We start from the raw sequence: 14,042 nt of genomic DNA on the forward strand, positions 1-14,042 counted from the left end.
TTATTACAAATAAAGTAGAACAGGACTTGGCTTCTATGCGATCTCAAAACTTTTTACGGTGGAGGAACTGCGTAGAGGATTGGCTTTTTTTTACATTTAATGTTTTTGGTGGGATCCATATTTCATGGCTATGTGAACCGATGACGATAAATAGAAAGTGTCCGCTACAGCTGTCCAATGCAGTTCTAGTTCTTCTATTGTTTATCGACGATGGGCGGATGACCTAATTCTAGACTCTTTTATACGTGTGATGACATACATTCAAGCGTTTATTGCCAGTTTATTGTCATAATGTGGATAGAAAAGAACGTTACAATGCATCGTACTGAAACTGCGGATAGCTTGAAAAACAATAGTTTGTGAATAGGTTTGCAGTACCTACAGATATAAGTTTAAAAAAGACAGCCTTACTACAAAAAATTAAACATCTGTTGAACACTTGTCTAAAAAAATTGTGGCTGCAAAACGGACCTTATTTCAACGTCATGATCTGTCATTTTTTTAGACTAGTGTTCCACAGACGTCTAAAAGTGTTTGTGGTACGACGGTGATTTCCGATATAGAAGAAAAGGAAGACATACTATAAACATTAAATCGAACTGACCCAGCAGTCCATAAAGTGCTGTTCTCAAGCTATTTACTTACTAAAGAAAAATATTGGATTTCCCAGAGCACACAAACTTAACAAAGTAAACCTAGCCAGGCCTAGTGACAGTCAATATTTTCTCTAGGTTATTGGAAACGGCTGGGAACTAAAAGTTATAAATACCTGCTGTTTGGAAATCGGTTCCTACAAATATATGGGCTATTGAAACTACCGTGTGCTGGCTATACCTGAACGTTGTGAACTTTACAAGTTAAATGTATTATGCTTTTTATTCTTTACAGTATATTCAAGGATTTTGGGATAACATTTTTAGGTGACGAAATTTTCTCTTCATGATCATTATAATTATCAACCAACATAAGTTGCTGAATGCTCCCCCAAAGAGCGCCTCATCATCCTCCAAGCCTTTCTTCTCAACTATGTTGGGGTCGGCTTTTCAACCAAAGAGCGCCAACCATCCCTTTATAAGACTGTTTAGGACTAAAATGGTTGTAAAATCAAAAAGCGTTTATTTAAAGTAGGCTGAAAATCAGTACTTTTCAACGTCAGAATTACATGACCCTACTACAGCCTACAGACCCCAAAACCCCACTTTCTGCGTGCAATTACTGGGAAAAAAGTGGCGCAATAAACTTCCAGCAACACAGTAGGTACCAACCTTTTTGTTAGAGTTAGAAATAATAAATAAGGCATAGATATGTTTCAAACAACACCTAATGTGTTTTTAAATACACTGTCAGACGTAATTAATTTAAAAACGCATGGCTAATGGCCCGAACGACGATATAACAAAGTTTACCACTTACGGCACGATATGCATTACTAGAATGCATGTTGAAAATAATCAGTTTAACATTATTGGTTGGTAATGCGCTTCTGGGCTTTTAACCCGATTAATGTTTTTATTAGTTTAAAGTGTAAACTGTTTTTCCGCGGATATAATTTCGGTTATGACTGTTATAAATGGTAATAAGTTATTAACGATATTCATCATCCTCATTTTTTGATCGACTTTAATAGAAAAGGATTTTATATAAATATATTATTTGGGGTCGTCTAAAGTATAGCTATATCAAGCAAATTAAAGAAAAGGTGAAGGTTGTGACTTATGAGGGAGTTCAGGAGTTGGCGCTAGATAGGCGGAAATGGAAGGAGCTGCACCGACAGGAGCTGGGCTCTTAAATGATGATGATATTTTTTAAAATAAAGAGTTACTTACCTTTTTTTTATAGAGATTCCTAAATTAACCAAACAAGACGTGTTTGAACACCGACTAGAATTCCGAGAGATATCTGATTCTAGCGGTACGATGAACTTTTCATGCCCAACTAGAGGTACATACTAAAATACATTTTCCTTTAATTTAACATCCTGTATCATATATTTTTTCTTTATTTTCAGGTGGCGGCGCGAGCCCCGGCGTATCGGTTTCAACTCAGGTACGTTTAAACTCTTCACCATTTATACGGTTTAAAAGGATTATATCGGAGTGGCCGTAACCAAAATGTGAATGATTTATTGAAAGCTGGCCTTTAAAAGATAAAAAGTATTTTATAGGTGCGCAGCGATGTGGCAAGGATTTGCATGGACAGGTATAGGTATCAGGCTTATGTTAAACTGATAATTCCAAAACGTTAGTAGTATGAAAATCATTGCTTGTCAGAAAATCAACATTGAAAAACGGCGTTTGAAAAGGCTACTCTTTGCGCAAAATGTTAGTCAGCGCGTTTTTAATTGATTACAAAAAAACGTTAAAACAGACACAGCAATATTTTCGAACCAAGAAATGATCTCGTTACACCACAATTTTTATAACCAAACAAAAGATTAGATTCCTAAATTGAAAACAAAGATTTTGATCGGTAAGCAAACTCAAGTGTTTGTTCCCAGTAATTGGAACATTTTTGCGTACCTTCCAATTAAAAGATCGAATTTTTTATGAACCTATTACTTTTTATAGACCTATAAATTGTGCTTTTAACCCTCGTCGTATCTTTTACAGTTCAGTGCGAACAATATGAGATAAAACACAGGCACAATTTGTTAATTGAGTCCTTGTGGATCAAAACCAGTTTATGAGTCCCTACAGAGGATTACATAAATTGGACTGATCCAGTTGAATGGAAAATTCCATGGAAATGCAACGAATTTAATCCAATTTAGGATATTAAATTATAATGTGTTCTCGTATTAGCGGGAACGGCAATCGGAAATTAACTTCTGAATCGGTTCGATTTAGTTTTGAAATTAATTGGTTCTAGAGAAATCCCTTTGTGATTTGAATTTTCGATAATTCCTCTACCGTAATGAGTTGACACATCATTAATCCAAACCACAATTTCGTAACAAGCTTTCGCACTATAGCTGCACTTCCATGAAGTAAATACTTCATAGATGAAATACATACATATTTTCGTAGAATATTAAATACTTGAGCCATAAAATATTTATATTTAAAAAGAAAGCAAACGTGTCTTTACAAGACTAGAAAATACCCTAGTTAAAGAAAAATGTCTATTGGAAGATTTGAATATCTGAGTATGAGTAGAATATGAGTTGCAAATCTCTGCAATTGATCTTTTAGTGTAAAACCACTGTCTATTGAGATTAGGCAATCTAAGAAGGGTTAAAACCGCAATACAAAACTACCAATCTTATCATGGTAACTAAGTCGTATAAAGAAACCAATCGAATTTAAGAGAAACCTCTCAGTTTAGCCACGACTTCATTAAACCTGTTACTCTAAGTAATTGTTGAGTACCTTTTGTTGTCTTCAACAATTGTATCAATTTGGACGGAAACCTGAGTCGACTCGTTAACATTGACACTATTAATAGAGATCGTATCTTCCTCCTGTTTAAAGCTTCTGGTATCAGAAGGTCTTTGTCGATAGGCTATCTTGATTTTGGTTGGTTATCTTCGTTAAAAAAAGAACCGTGAATACGGTCTCAAAATTATTTAAAGGAATGCTTTTTTTACAAAATATTTGATTTATACATATTTTGCGTTTGTACCTTTTTTTAAATCCTAAAAAATGTGTTAAATGTCCTAACTATCGAAACTTTCTAAAAATGAGTAATACTGACTATGAGAGACGTGAGAAGTTGGCATATGAAGGAAATCAGAGAAGGATCATAAATTCCTAAGATATATTAAATCCAAAAATAATTCTGCACCTTCAGACTCGAAGATAGGTAAGTTAAACTTTGCAAAGAAAAAAAATAACCAGCAAAACTAAATCACGAAGAGCCTAAGTTGTAATTAGCAAGTTCCCGACTCGCTTACGTGGGGACACGGGGAAAATTATCATGTTCCTAAGTAACAAGTTGGACGAAGAACAAGTGCAGTTTGTCAAGGCGACGACTACTTGATTATCAAGTTTGTCGTACTTTGTAAGCTTAATATTAGTTTCGTTATGACTGAAGCTATTTCTGCGATTAGCTTAGTGAAAGTTGCATTCACCTTAGTGTTGTTTTTAATGAGTAGATATCAGTTAACAGTTATAATGCTAACACTTGACTTGGACTTCGACTAACCAAGGGGTATTTGGTTGCCCGGGTAACTGGGTTGAGGAGGTCAGATAGGCAGTCGCTCCTTGTAAAGCACTGATACTCAGCTGAATCCGGTTAGACTGAAAGCCGACCCCAACAAAGTTGGGAAAAAGGCTCGGAGGATGAGGATGACTTGACTTGGACTTCGACTAACCAAGAGGTATTTGGTCTAACCAAGGGGTATTTGGTTGCCAGGGTAACTGGGTTGAGGAGGTCAGATAGGCAGTCGCTCCTTGTAAAGCACTGATACTCAGCTGAATCCGGTTAGACTGGAAGCCAACCCCAAAATAGTTGGGAAAGGCTCGGAGGATGACTTATAATGCCAACACACTCATCCTTTAGTTATATTTTTTGTTATATTGGTTGTCTAAAAATAAACTTTGTCGCTTAAACATTAACACTCGTTTATTTCAATCCAAGAAAACAACTGCTAAACTGTTCAAAAGAAATTCCCAACATTCAAATCGGAGGATTCGCCGAACAGATTCCGCAAATCCACTTAAAACTTCTCACATCATACTTAAGGAATAAAAAGGCGTTACTTTCTTAAACAATTGTGTGTCCAATTTAATCAGTCGTGTTTTCTTTATCACGCTATTACCGAAACTCGTTTAAGGCACGATTTTCCCGTAATGAAATTCCGTCTGGATCATAAAGAGTTACCCTTTATTTTAGACGCCAGGTGTCTGCCCTTGAATGGTGCAGGGAATTTGGTGAAGTGAGAATAATGTTATTTTATGTGTCAGTCTAATGAGCTATAATTTATTCGAGTTAAAGGTCATATGAAGGAGTAAGTTCTTATGGAATTTTTGGGGTGATAATTATTTTTAATGGTTCTTAAATTGGATTAATGAAGTTTTAGGTGTACAGATTATAAAGAAAAGTAAATGAGAAACTTCTTGATAGTCCTGTGGTTTTTGATATTTTCAACCCTAATCTGCGGAATGATTCCGAGTTAGAAGATTATTCGCATTTTCTTAACATTAGAATAAAGGTGTATACAAAAAATCAGCTCACTATTTCGCGGACTTCTGCGAGATAAAACCTACAATGACAACTCTAGGAAATAAAATGAACACTTATTACGCAACATAATTCAATATTCAGTCTTACTAAAGATTATGTGCAAAAAAATTATACCCAAGAGCTCACTCAGTATATATCTATTGAAATATTCATGACATGAATTCTCTATTTGATATGTGAGATGGATCACAAAAAAAAAACATCTATTCAGGTGAACTGAATAGGCGAACATGTAACTAAAATTATGTTGACATTATCAAAACTTATTTTTGTCGGAATTTGTATAACTTGGTAATAAATCACCCAACTCAATTGCACATAAAAAAAGGTTATCTCTTACTAGCTTTTTCTCGTGGTTTCACCCGCATCCCTGGGGAACTTCATCCCAGACCCGGATAAAACACAGGGATTGTCATCTAGGGATAAATAGCTTCGCAACATCGGTTCTGTACTTTTGGAGTCTTAATGGTACAAATAAATAAACACATTTTTTTTATCCTTATAATATCAATTTAGATATAAATGCAAAGAAAAAATCTTTTATATGTGTTTTTAATTAACTTACGTCAAAGCCAAAACAGCACCATATTATATTACTCCATATTTTCAGTTATATTTGAATACATAATGTTCATTATGCAGCTGGGTAATTATGACACGGCACATGCATATTACTCTGGCACTAAATGCACTTTCTATATGACAGGCAGCTTCGTAGCGCCAACAGTATTAAGGTAGGTCACGAACTTGGCAGCTGAATTAGTACGCCACTCAACAGAAAATATTTTGGCACAAGTTATTTTTTTTTGTTCCAGTGACAATAGCATCCATGTAGATGAAAAATCTTATCATCTAAAATAAAAAGTTTTTGGTGAATAATTATCATTGTGATACTTACCAATTTGTTTGAAGTATATTATAGTGGTGGAATTTGAATTTCAGAGTTATTGTAGTACTACTATAATTTTTATCAATAGTCTACAACAACTGCGATTATAATTTGGTGATAAGTCAGCTAAAGGTCTAAAGAGAAAAAGAAGAAAGAAAAGGAAGAAAAATAACCACGAACTTGGTAAACTCTTAATCTATCCAATGTCTCATTAGTCTTATCTCATTAACCGGGGCTTTCATTAGCATCCCGTTTTCATTGCAAGAGACATTCTTTAAAAAACTAAGTCCTTTGTTCGCGGATTGTTTTCTAATGAATATAAAAACGTTTCCTCTTGCTATATGTTCTATTCTTGTTAGACTATCATGGAGGAATATTTACTTTATGGGACTCTTTAGGCTTTTCAGGAACAACGGAAAGAAAAAAGGCGTATGTATCTGTAATTATACCAAATTATTATGGTTAATAAAGATTAACCAACATCATTTGAAATATGAGAAACGTTTTAGGCTGTTTATCAGATACAAAAAAAAATGAATTTTTATGGCTTATAATAAATAAAGGATATGGTGGAAAAAGTCAATTTTCATTATAAATGACACGGTGGAATATTTTAATAAATACTCTTGCTTAGCTTTGAGGCTTCGTTGCTACAAATTCATTATAAATTACAGTTACCAGTTTCCGAAAGCTTTTAAGCATAGTTTTGCTACTACAATCGCCGACCGTCATTCCAAATGGTATTCCAAGAAAATAATTTAAATAAATCTGCTTTCAGAACTTGCTTTGTAAACACAAGTCATTTTGATAGAACACTCGGAAATGCGGGGTTTTGTTTTTAATTAGACGAGGTATTTAAATAATAATGGCGTATAAAAGACAGTGGAATAACAAGTTGGCACTCTATCCAATGAAAGAGGCGGTAACATCGTAACGACTGTGCATGGCCCACATAAGCTTATGAGACCGTTTCTAAGCGAAACTGCAGAAGCCTTTTAACGCGCTATTGGGCTTTTACAACGCGTTTTAACTTTGAATCCAAACTGTTGCAGCACACCTCTAATTTACGCCATTTGCATCCTATTGAGAATAGAGGCAAATGTTGGTAGAGTAATTTTAGATATTTTGAACGTGCTATATTTAAGACCAAAATGTGTATATCCGATCGTGATGACTATTATTTGTATATGTGTAAGTAAATGTGTATAATAATGTATGTTCAAAATAAGTAAAAGAAACATGCAGTTTCGAGAATTTTGTGACCAAATAAGATAGCTCAAAATAAAAAAGTTCCTTATTCTTCATCATTCTAGAAAATTCATTTGGGGTTAAAATACGATGTTTAATATAACCGCCATGAAAATATTGTACAAAATTTTGTGTCAGAAACATCTGAAAGCCACGAGATTATCTTAACTTTCGCGAACAATGCAACTTTATATTTTTGGCAAGCACCACGGTACTAAAACACTTTAAAAGGTACTACCGTGGCAAATATTTTGGGATTTACTCTTCACAACTGAGAGAAATGGTATCACATAAACTCTGGTTTGACGAAAAAGCTTCGAGGGGATTTTTTCCTCTCATTTTTCATTTCTTTTTATAAACCACGGTTCTTAAGTTCTGTTGTAATTTAGGTATTCTAATTAAAAATTACCCATAGATATAAAGCGTATAGGAATGTGTTTGTAGCTACTGAACTTAGCTACATTAATAATAATAATAAACTGAACTGAATTATACTGGCTATCACTTCATGAATAATTATAAAGAAAAATCTTGTGTATCATTGAAAAAATATAAACTACTGCTATATCTAAATAATACAATGAAGAAATACAATAATCAGTGTATGAAAATACAAACGTCAAAATATGTACGTCAAAGCACAAACAAGAACAATAAAATGGAATGTACTGAACTAAATGCTTACTAGAGCAGCTTCTAAACGAAATACACGCCCGGACCCCGCCGGACCACAGACCAACAGTGATACCGGCGGCTGCAGCTGCGTCGAGCTCGAGCGACGAATACTTCTCTCCGCCGACGTCGCCATCACCTGTGCTTCGGCAGGGGAGACGCCGGCCACCGACGGGCTTGGGATCGGGGGACCAACAGGTCCCTAGCAGGGTCCCCGCTACCGGTAGTTGTGTGCAGCGCATACTACGGGTCCACAGAGGGGCGGGGGGGGGAACTAACCTCACTGCGTACCGTGATGGGATGCTGTCTCTGTTTCGGTTACTAGAGCCAGCCGTCAACGTCTCCGTCCAACGACTGTCGGATCAGGTGCGGGTTATCCAGCGCAATCACAGACTGGATGACGCCGCACTTGATCGGCTGCGCTTAGAGATGCTGGGTAGCCCCTATGGTCACCACTTTGTCTCAGACCGCGGTACCACCGCCACCTTCAGGCGGAATCACACTGCGGTTCGATCTTGTTGAGCGGGATGAGGATGATAGGGTTGTAATGGTAAGTACTCAGAGCAACGAACGGTTGCAGAGTGCTCTGGAGCCATACGACCAAAGTCAGCAGTACCAGCCTGGCAATGCAGGATTGAGCGTCGTATCGAGGGGGCCAGAGTACTCATTGGCAAAACTATATTGCTTCAAGGAGGGTAATAACCGACCTCGGGTGATGCGCTTTGTGAGGTGTGCATTCGTGGGGACTGGACTCAGTCCTCATGAATATATGTCACGTGTCACAGAGCGCATCGACTTCCTGAGGCAAAAAGTCTGTGAAGGGGCTAGCCGTATTCGAAGGTATAAACGACGGTTAGAACGAAAAACCCAGAATCGCATGTTCCAGAGTGACCAAAGGTGGATACACCTCACTACCCCGTACAAGAGACGAGGCCCATGCGAGGGCCAGCACTAGTGTGGGGAGCTGCGGAAGAATCTGGATTCCCGCGGCCCCGTGCACACGTGCAAAGAGGACACAGGGGGTTATAGCCGGTAAGAGTCCGGCACACCCCTCCGCCTCTCCCCAGGCGGAGGAAGTCCATGAGGATTTACCCCTACCAAAAAAAAGTGTTGGAACTAAGCTGGGTAACGCAACGTTCCGGCTCGCTACATGCCTACGCTTAGGCTTTCCCACTGTAGTTCCGCATCGCTGTCGATGCGGCGAATCTGTGGACTGCCTTGGGCACCATAGATACCTAGATACTTATAAGATTGTATATAAATTTTAAATGTACAGTTTATAATCAAATTGTAGTACCTAAAGGTTGTTTTTAATTAGACGAACTATCATTATTATTCTACATTAATTAGTCTGAGCAGCTCTTTAATAGGCATGATGACAGTAATCAAAAATCATTAAAATAATATATTTATTAAATTAAACTTGAAGCTTGAAATATAAAACGCGCATTGTTTTCTTTATTAATAATGTGATTAATGTGTATTTTTATAAAATAAAATTACGAAATAAGGCAATCCGCCATGATATCTTGAACACCAATCAGAGCTCGTGACGTCATCTCTCAAAACAACTCGCGCGAAAGCGCGCGAACGTCACATTTCGTTATTGTGAACTTCCACTACGATCTTTGTTTGTAATTAATTAATTGTTCATAACACGAGTTATGGAGCCCGGATTTATCAAGGCAAACAGCGCTAATTTGCCTAGAATTGAAATCATAATGCTGGGAGAGTTTTATCAAATAAAGATTTTTGTTCAGCTGAATTTAGAAATGTTAAAACTTCCATGTAAGTATACTAGTTTAATTAAAAAAACTTCCATGTAAGTGTATTAGTTTAATTAAAAAAACTTCTATGTTAGAATATTAGTTTAATTAAAAACAATTTTAGTTATAAATAATTCCTTAAAATTACTTTTGACAATGTATTTGTTATCAGGTGTAAATGTTAATGAAATCTATTATCATGGTTCTACCCTTTATTTATAAATTGATTTTTCTTTTAGGTCCTCCAGGCCATCCTTTGGTGATGACGCTGTGAGTTAGGTACCTACGTACAGCTGAAACGCAAAAAATAAAACAAAAAAATAAAGTTGTACCCTGGGCAATATTGCTTTTAATCTCGCCTTGCAAGTTTAAGCCACTTGTTTCGTATTTTTTTATTGTGAGGAACGTACACAAATAACTTATCAGGAGTTGTTTTGGATGTGTTCTTACACTGGGGGACCCCACAACACCTATGCACTTTCGAATTCATATTTAATAACACTAAAAACTTAATTATTGCACGAGCGTTGTTTACTTGCGTCTTGTAATTTCAGTCGTGACGTCACAAGTGACGACGTGACACTGACAAGCGTTTTCGCGCCGGATTCAAAGTGGACAGAGAAAAATGCAATTATTTGATAAAAAAACTTCGCATTTTCTTAAAATTAATAATTTTTCATATAAAATAGACGTATACCTACATCATACAAAGGAATTTAAAAATTTGTCATCATGCCTATTATAAAAGTAGATCCGAAAGGAAATTACCTAGAGGTAGGTATCGATGAAATACAGCTAAAAGCGTTCTCTTGTTGAGACTTCGGAGAAACGAGATGAGTTACAAAAGTATAAAGTTTTAAAATAGTTGAAACTCCTTCGTCCGTTACGCGGAACTGTATGCGACTTTTGAATCTGTGTAAGTGTTCTTTTTTCGAACATTTGAATTAAGAACGCTCATCATTGTTCGCTGTTTTTGAAAGTAGCCGGCCTCGAGCGCTGACAGGACTAACTTCGCAATACTCGTCACTTTACTTTAAGTTCTATTTAAAAATATTTCAGTCGCAGAAAACGTAAGTGTGACAGAGTGTGTATAATCAGCAATTTCAAGCCACCTATTAAAAATGGCAGAAATGCTAAAAACCGCTTTTCGCTATTTTCATATAAAAAAAGGCCAATAAGCGATCATTTAATTAATATTCAGCCCCATAGATAAGTATTCCATTAAACTCTTCTTGTTTATTGGAATCTGGTTGAAATCCAATTCCCAGTCGGCTTCATTTGCGACGGTAATATTGTTTTGTAGAAAATATTTCCTTATTTCGGTTCCATCATTCGATTTTAATATTCTGATAGAAACGCTAGTGGTTCATTCAACATCTGTGACTGGCTGTTTTGATTTGAATAAAAACTTTGCAATTAAAGTCACGAGTCGAGTCACTCTTCTAATAGAGTTTTTGGGGCTTTCAGCTTTTGGACGCGGAAAACTTTCATATAGGGAGTGAAATGGGTTAAAAAACTGTTTATGTACTTGTAGAACTTATATGAATACACAAATGTGACATAGCCAAAGCTATTAAGTACATCATTAAAAATATTTTCATTATTTAAATGTTCGCAATCGAAATTATCGTCCTTTGAAACGAATTAATATTGATAAACAAAAAGGATGCTTTCGTAATAGTTTAGTTCCGAAGCTTGTATGAAAAAGTGCAACAGCATACAATACAGTGCTCGCAACTTCTGGAATAAGATCTCTATCTGAAACAATTTTTAAACTAGGAAACTAAGTAATGGTCACTTGTAAGGCAATTCTAGTAGATACCAGAGAAGTAGTAGCTATTCAGAAACTGGCAGTAAGCAAGTTCCATGAAATTGAATATATTGTTGTTTGTTGTTACTTTGCAATTTGAATAACAGCGAAGCCTACATTATTCAAAGGTATGTAGCTATTTATTTCAAGTCTCCGTGTGTTTGAATAATTTTGAGTATATGAGTTTTAAGTCATTTTAGTGAATGGTTCAAATGCGGCTCAAAGTTCTTGTATTTTTTCTTCAAGGATCTTTTGGTGTTGAAAGATTTTTAAGTGATGTAGAACACTTATATAGTAATTACGTGGAAAAAAGCAACTTCCCAGCATAGTATATTTATAAGTGTATAACAAAATCATTGGTAGTCCCAGTTGAATTCATATTTGAACAAAAAAAACTTTGCAATTGTGTCGAACCATTTGAAAGTTACTCCAGCATTAAAAGCATAACCAAACAGCAATTCTCATAAAAATACGCTTAAATTCACATTTCACAGTACTTGAACAAATTATGAAAATGAAAAGCCATTTGCAATAAAAAACAAAGGCTCGCCTGAAGCGATGTAGCCGGCCTATGCAAACTAAAGCCTCAACGACACTGGGCTAGTTTATAACTTTTGAAACCATCAAGTTCGCGAGCATTTTGTTAAATCGCTCCTGTCACTGCGATTTTTTGCAGTTTCCTTTTGAGTCGTGGTGGCCTAGTGGGTTGAGAACCAACCTCTCGAGTATGAGGGTGTGGGTTCGATTCCAGGTCAGGCAAGTACCAATGCAACTATCTTAGTATATCTTAGGCCTTTAGCCAATGGCTGATAAAAAGGTGAAGGAAAACATCTTGATAAAACCTGGACTAAAAAGTCTGAGTCAGTAACAGTTCCTTTTGAGTATCCTTTTGGTAAAAACTGTGTTTTACAACTAAAAAGCCTAATTTACTCGCTATTTCCTGACGTGTTGGTCTGTAAGCTAGTAGATCTAGTTGAGAGCGTCTTTGCCTTTCGGCAGTTTAAGCTAAAATGCCCAAAGCAAAAAGACTGAGCAAGTGGAAAGTTTTTTTGTAACACCGACACTCACTAGCTTTTAAACTCCACTGTTATGTACCAGTGTCACCGAGCCTTAATGGCCTAGAAAAGTCATTTCACTTCAACTCATTAATGATTGCTCAGTTGTCCGTCGACGTTTTCTAAGTTAAAAATACTGTTGTTTTAATGCTTGTTTTTATTACTTAAGGAAATGCTGTTTATGAAGTTATGTCATTGTTACTAATTGCATTTGGAACTGTTGAACCGTGAAATGTTGAATGGTTCTTTTTTGGTGGGAAATCATCAAATAATCCCTCCCGCTGTGGGTTAGCATTGTGAGGAACTGTCAGACTCTTACTGACTAAAACCCATCATGTTCCTTTGTAGGCCTTTTTTGTGCCAGGTCCGCGGTAACTTTTTCGAACAATCTCGCCGCCCCGGATCAAATGACCATTCTGGCTGTGGGTGCAGCGTGACAATAGAACCTTCGTGTTAATATACTACATATATATTTTATTCTATCAAAAACATAGTTTAGCAATAAGAATTTTAAATACTCAGCAACAAAAACATCTAGATTTTTCACGCTTCGCTTTCAATATTTAATTTAAACGTTTTTTATTCCGACGAAGCTCCTTACGCGCCATCATGGATTCGATTCAGTGATTTAATTTACCTACAACAAATTAGAGAAACCGTGTTCGAGCAGATCCTAGTTGTATTGTATTTTGTTTGTTTAAATACCAGTTGTATTTATTCGATTGAAAACCTTATAAAACTAAATGCTATTAATAATTAGGTCGTTTCAGGAAACTCGTGATTTGAGATAAACCATTTAAACTATTAATTGATCATTACATTTTATTCTTCAAAATGTATATTTTTAATTATAAGAAAATGTAATGTACACTTATACATTTGTAGATAACTATTTCAACTTCCGAACCAAATACCCGAATAAGCATATAAGCTCATTCAATTTCATACTGTTCAGCACATAATCGAATGCGGAGTTTTTTTATTCCCAATACGATTAAGTTTAATGGATTTTGATGAATGACGTATCAAACGATTTATCACAATAGTCCCTAGCGAATACCTATTTTTTGAGGTCTGTGAATTGAATAAAACTTTCCGTGTCCGTTTTTGTTAGTCGAAAATAATGTCACGTTATCTAAGTAGTTGATAGAACCATCAAAAGAAAAAAATGTTTGAACGAGTATATTCAATACCTAATACGAAAAATGCAAAGGTGTGTTTGCTTGATCAACTTTCTACTCGTGGTGAAACGGCTGAAGCTATGTTGAAAGATGGATCTCGAAAGATCCTAGATCAGGAGTGATTTCTTAGAAAACATATTGTTTGCTTTTATTCAAGTTTGAGCATGAGACTTTTTGACCAAGCAAAATCTTATTTATCAAGTTCAATCCCTAAAGAGTTAATAGAACTCGCATCAT

The 14,042-nt window shown here is 35.9% G+C and overlaps 1 protein-coding gene across 1 annotated transcript in view; it reads left to right on the forward strand.

The window, feature by feature from the left end:
- The first annotated feature begins 1,368 nt into the window (after positions 1–1,368).
- LOC124639115 overlaps positions 1,369–14,042 on the forward strand; it is a 53,347-nt gene continuing 40,673 nt past the window's right edge. Inside the window, exons 1-2 of the mRNA XM_047176346.1 lie at positions 1,369–1,468; positions 2,009–2,046. Coding sequence (XP_047032302.1) covers positions 1,369–1,468; positions 2,009–2,046 — 138 coding nt within the window. The remainder of the gene's footprint in view (positions 1,469–2,008; positions 2,047–14,042) is intronic.

The sequence above is a fragment of the Helicoverpa zea genome, chromosome 18 (assembly GCF_022581195.2).
Source record: "Helicoverpa zea isolate HzStark_Cry1AcR chromosome 18, ilHelZeax1.1, whole genome shotgun sequence".
Classification (NCBI taxonomy): Eukaryota; Metazoa; Arthropoda; class Insecta; order Lepidoptera; family Noctuidae; genus Helicoverpa; species Helicoverpa zea.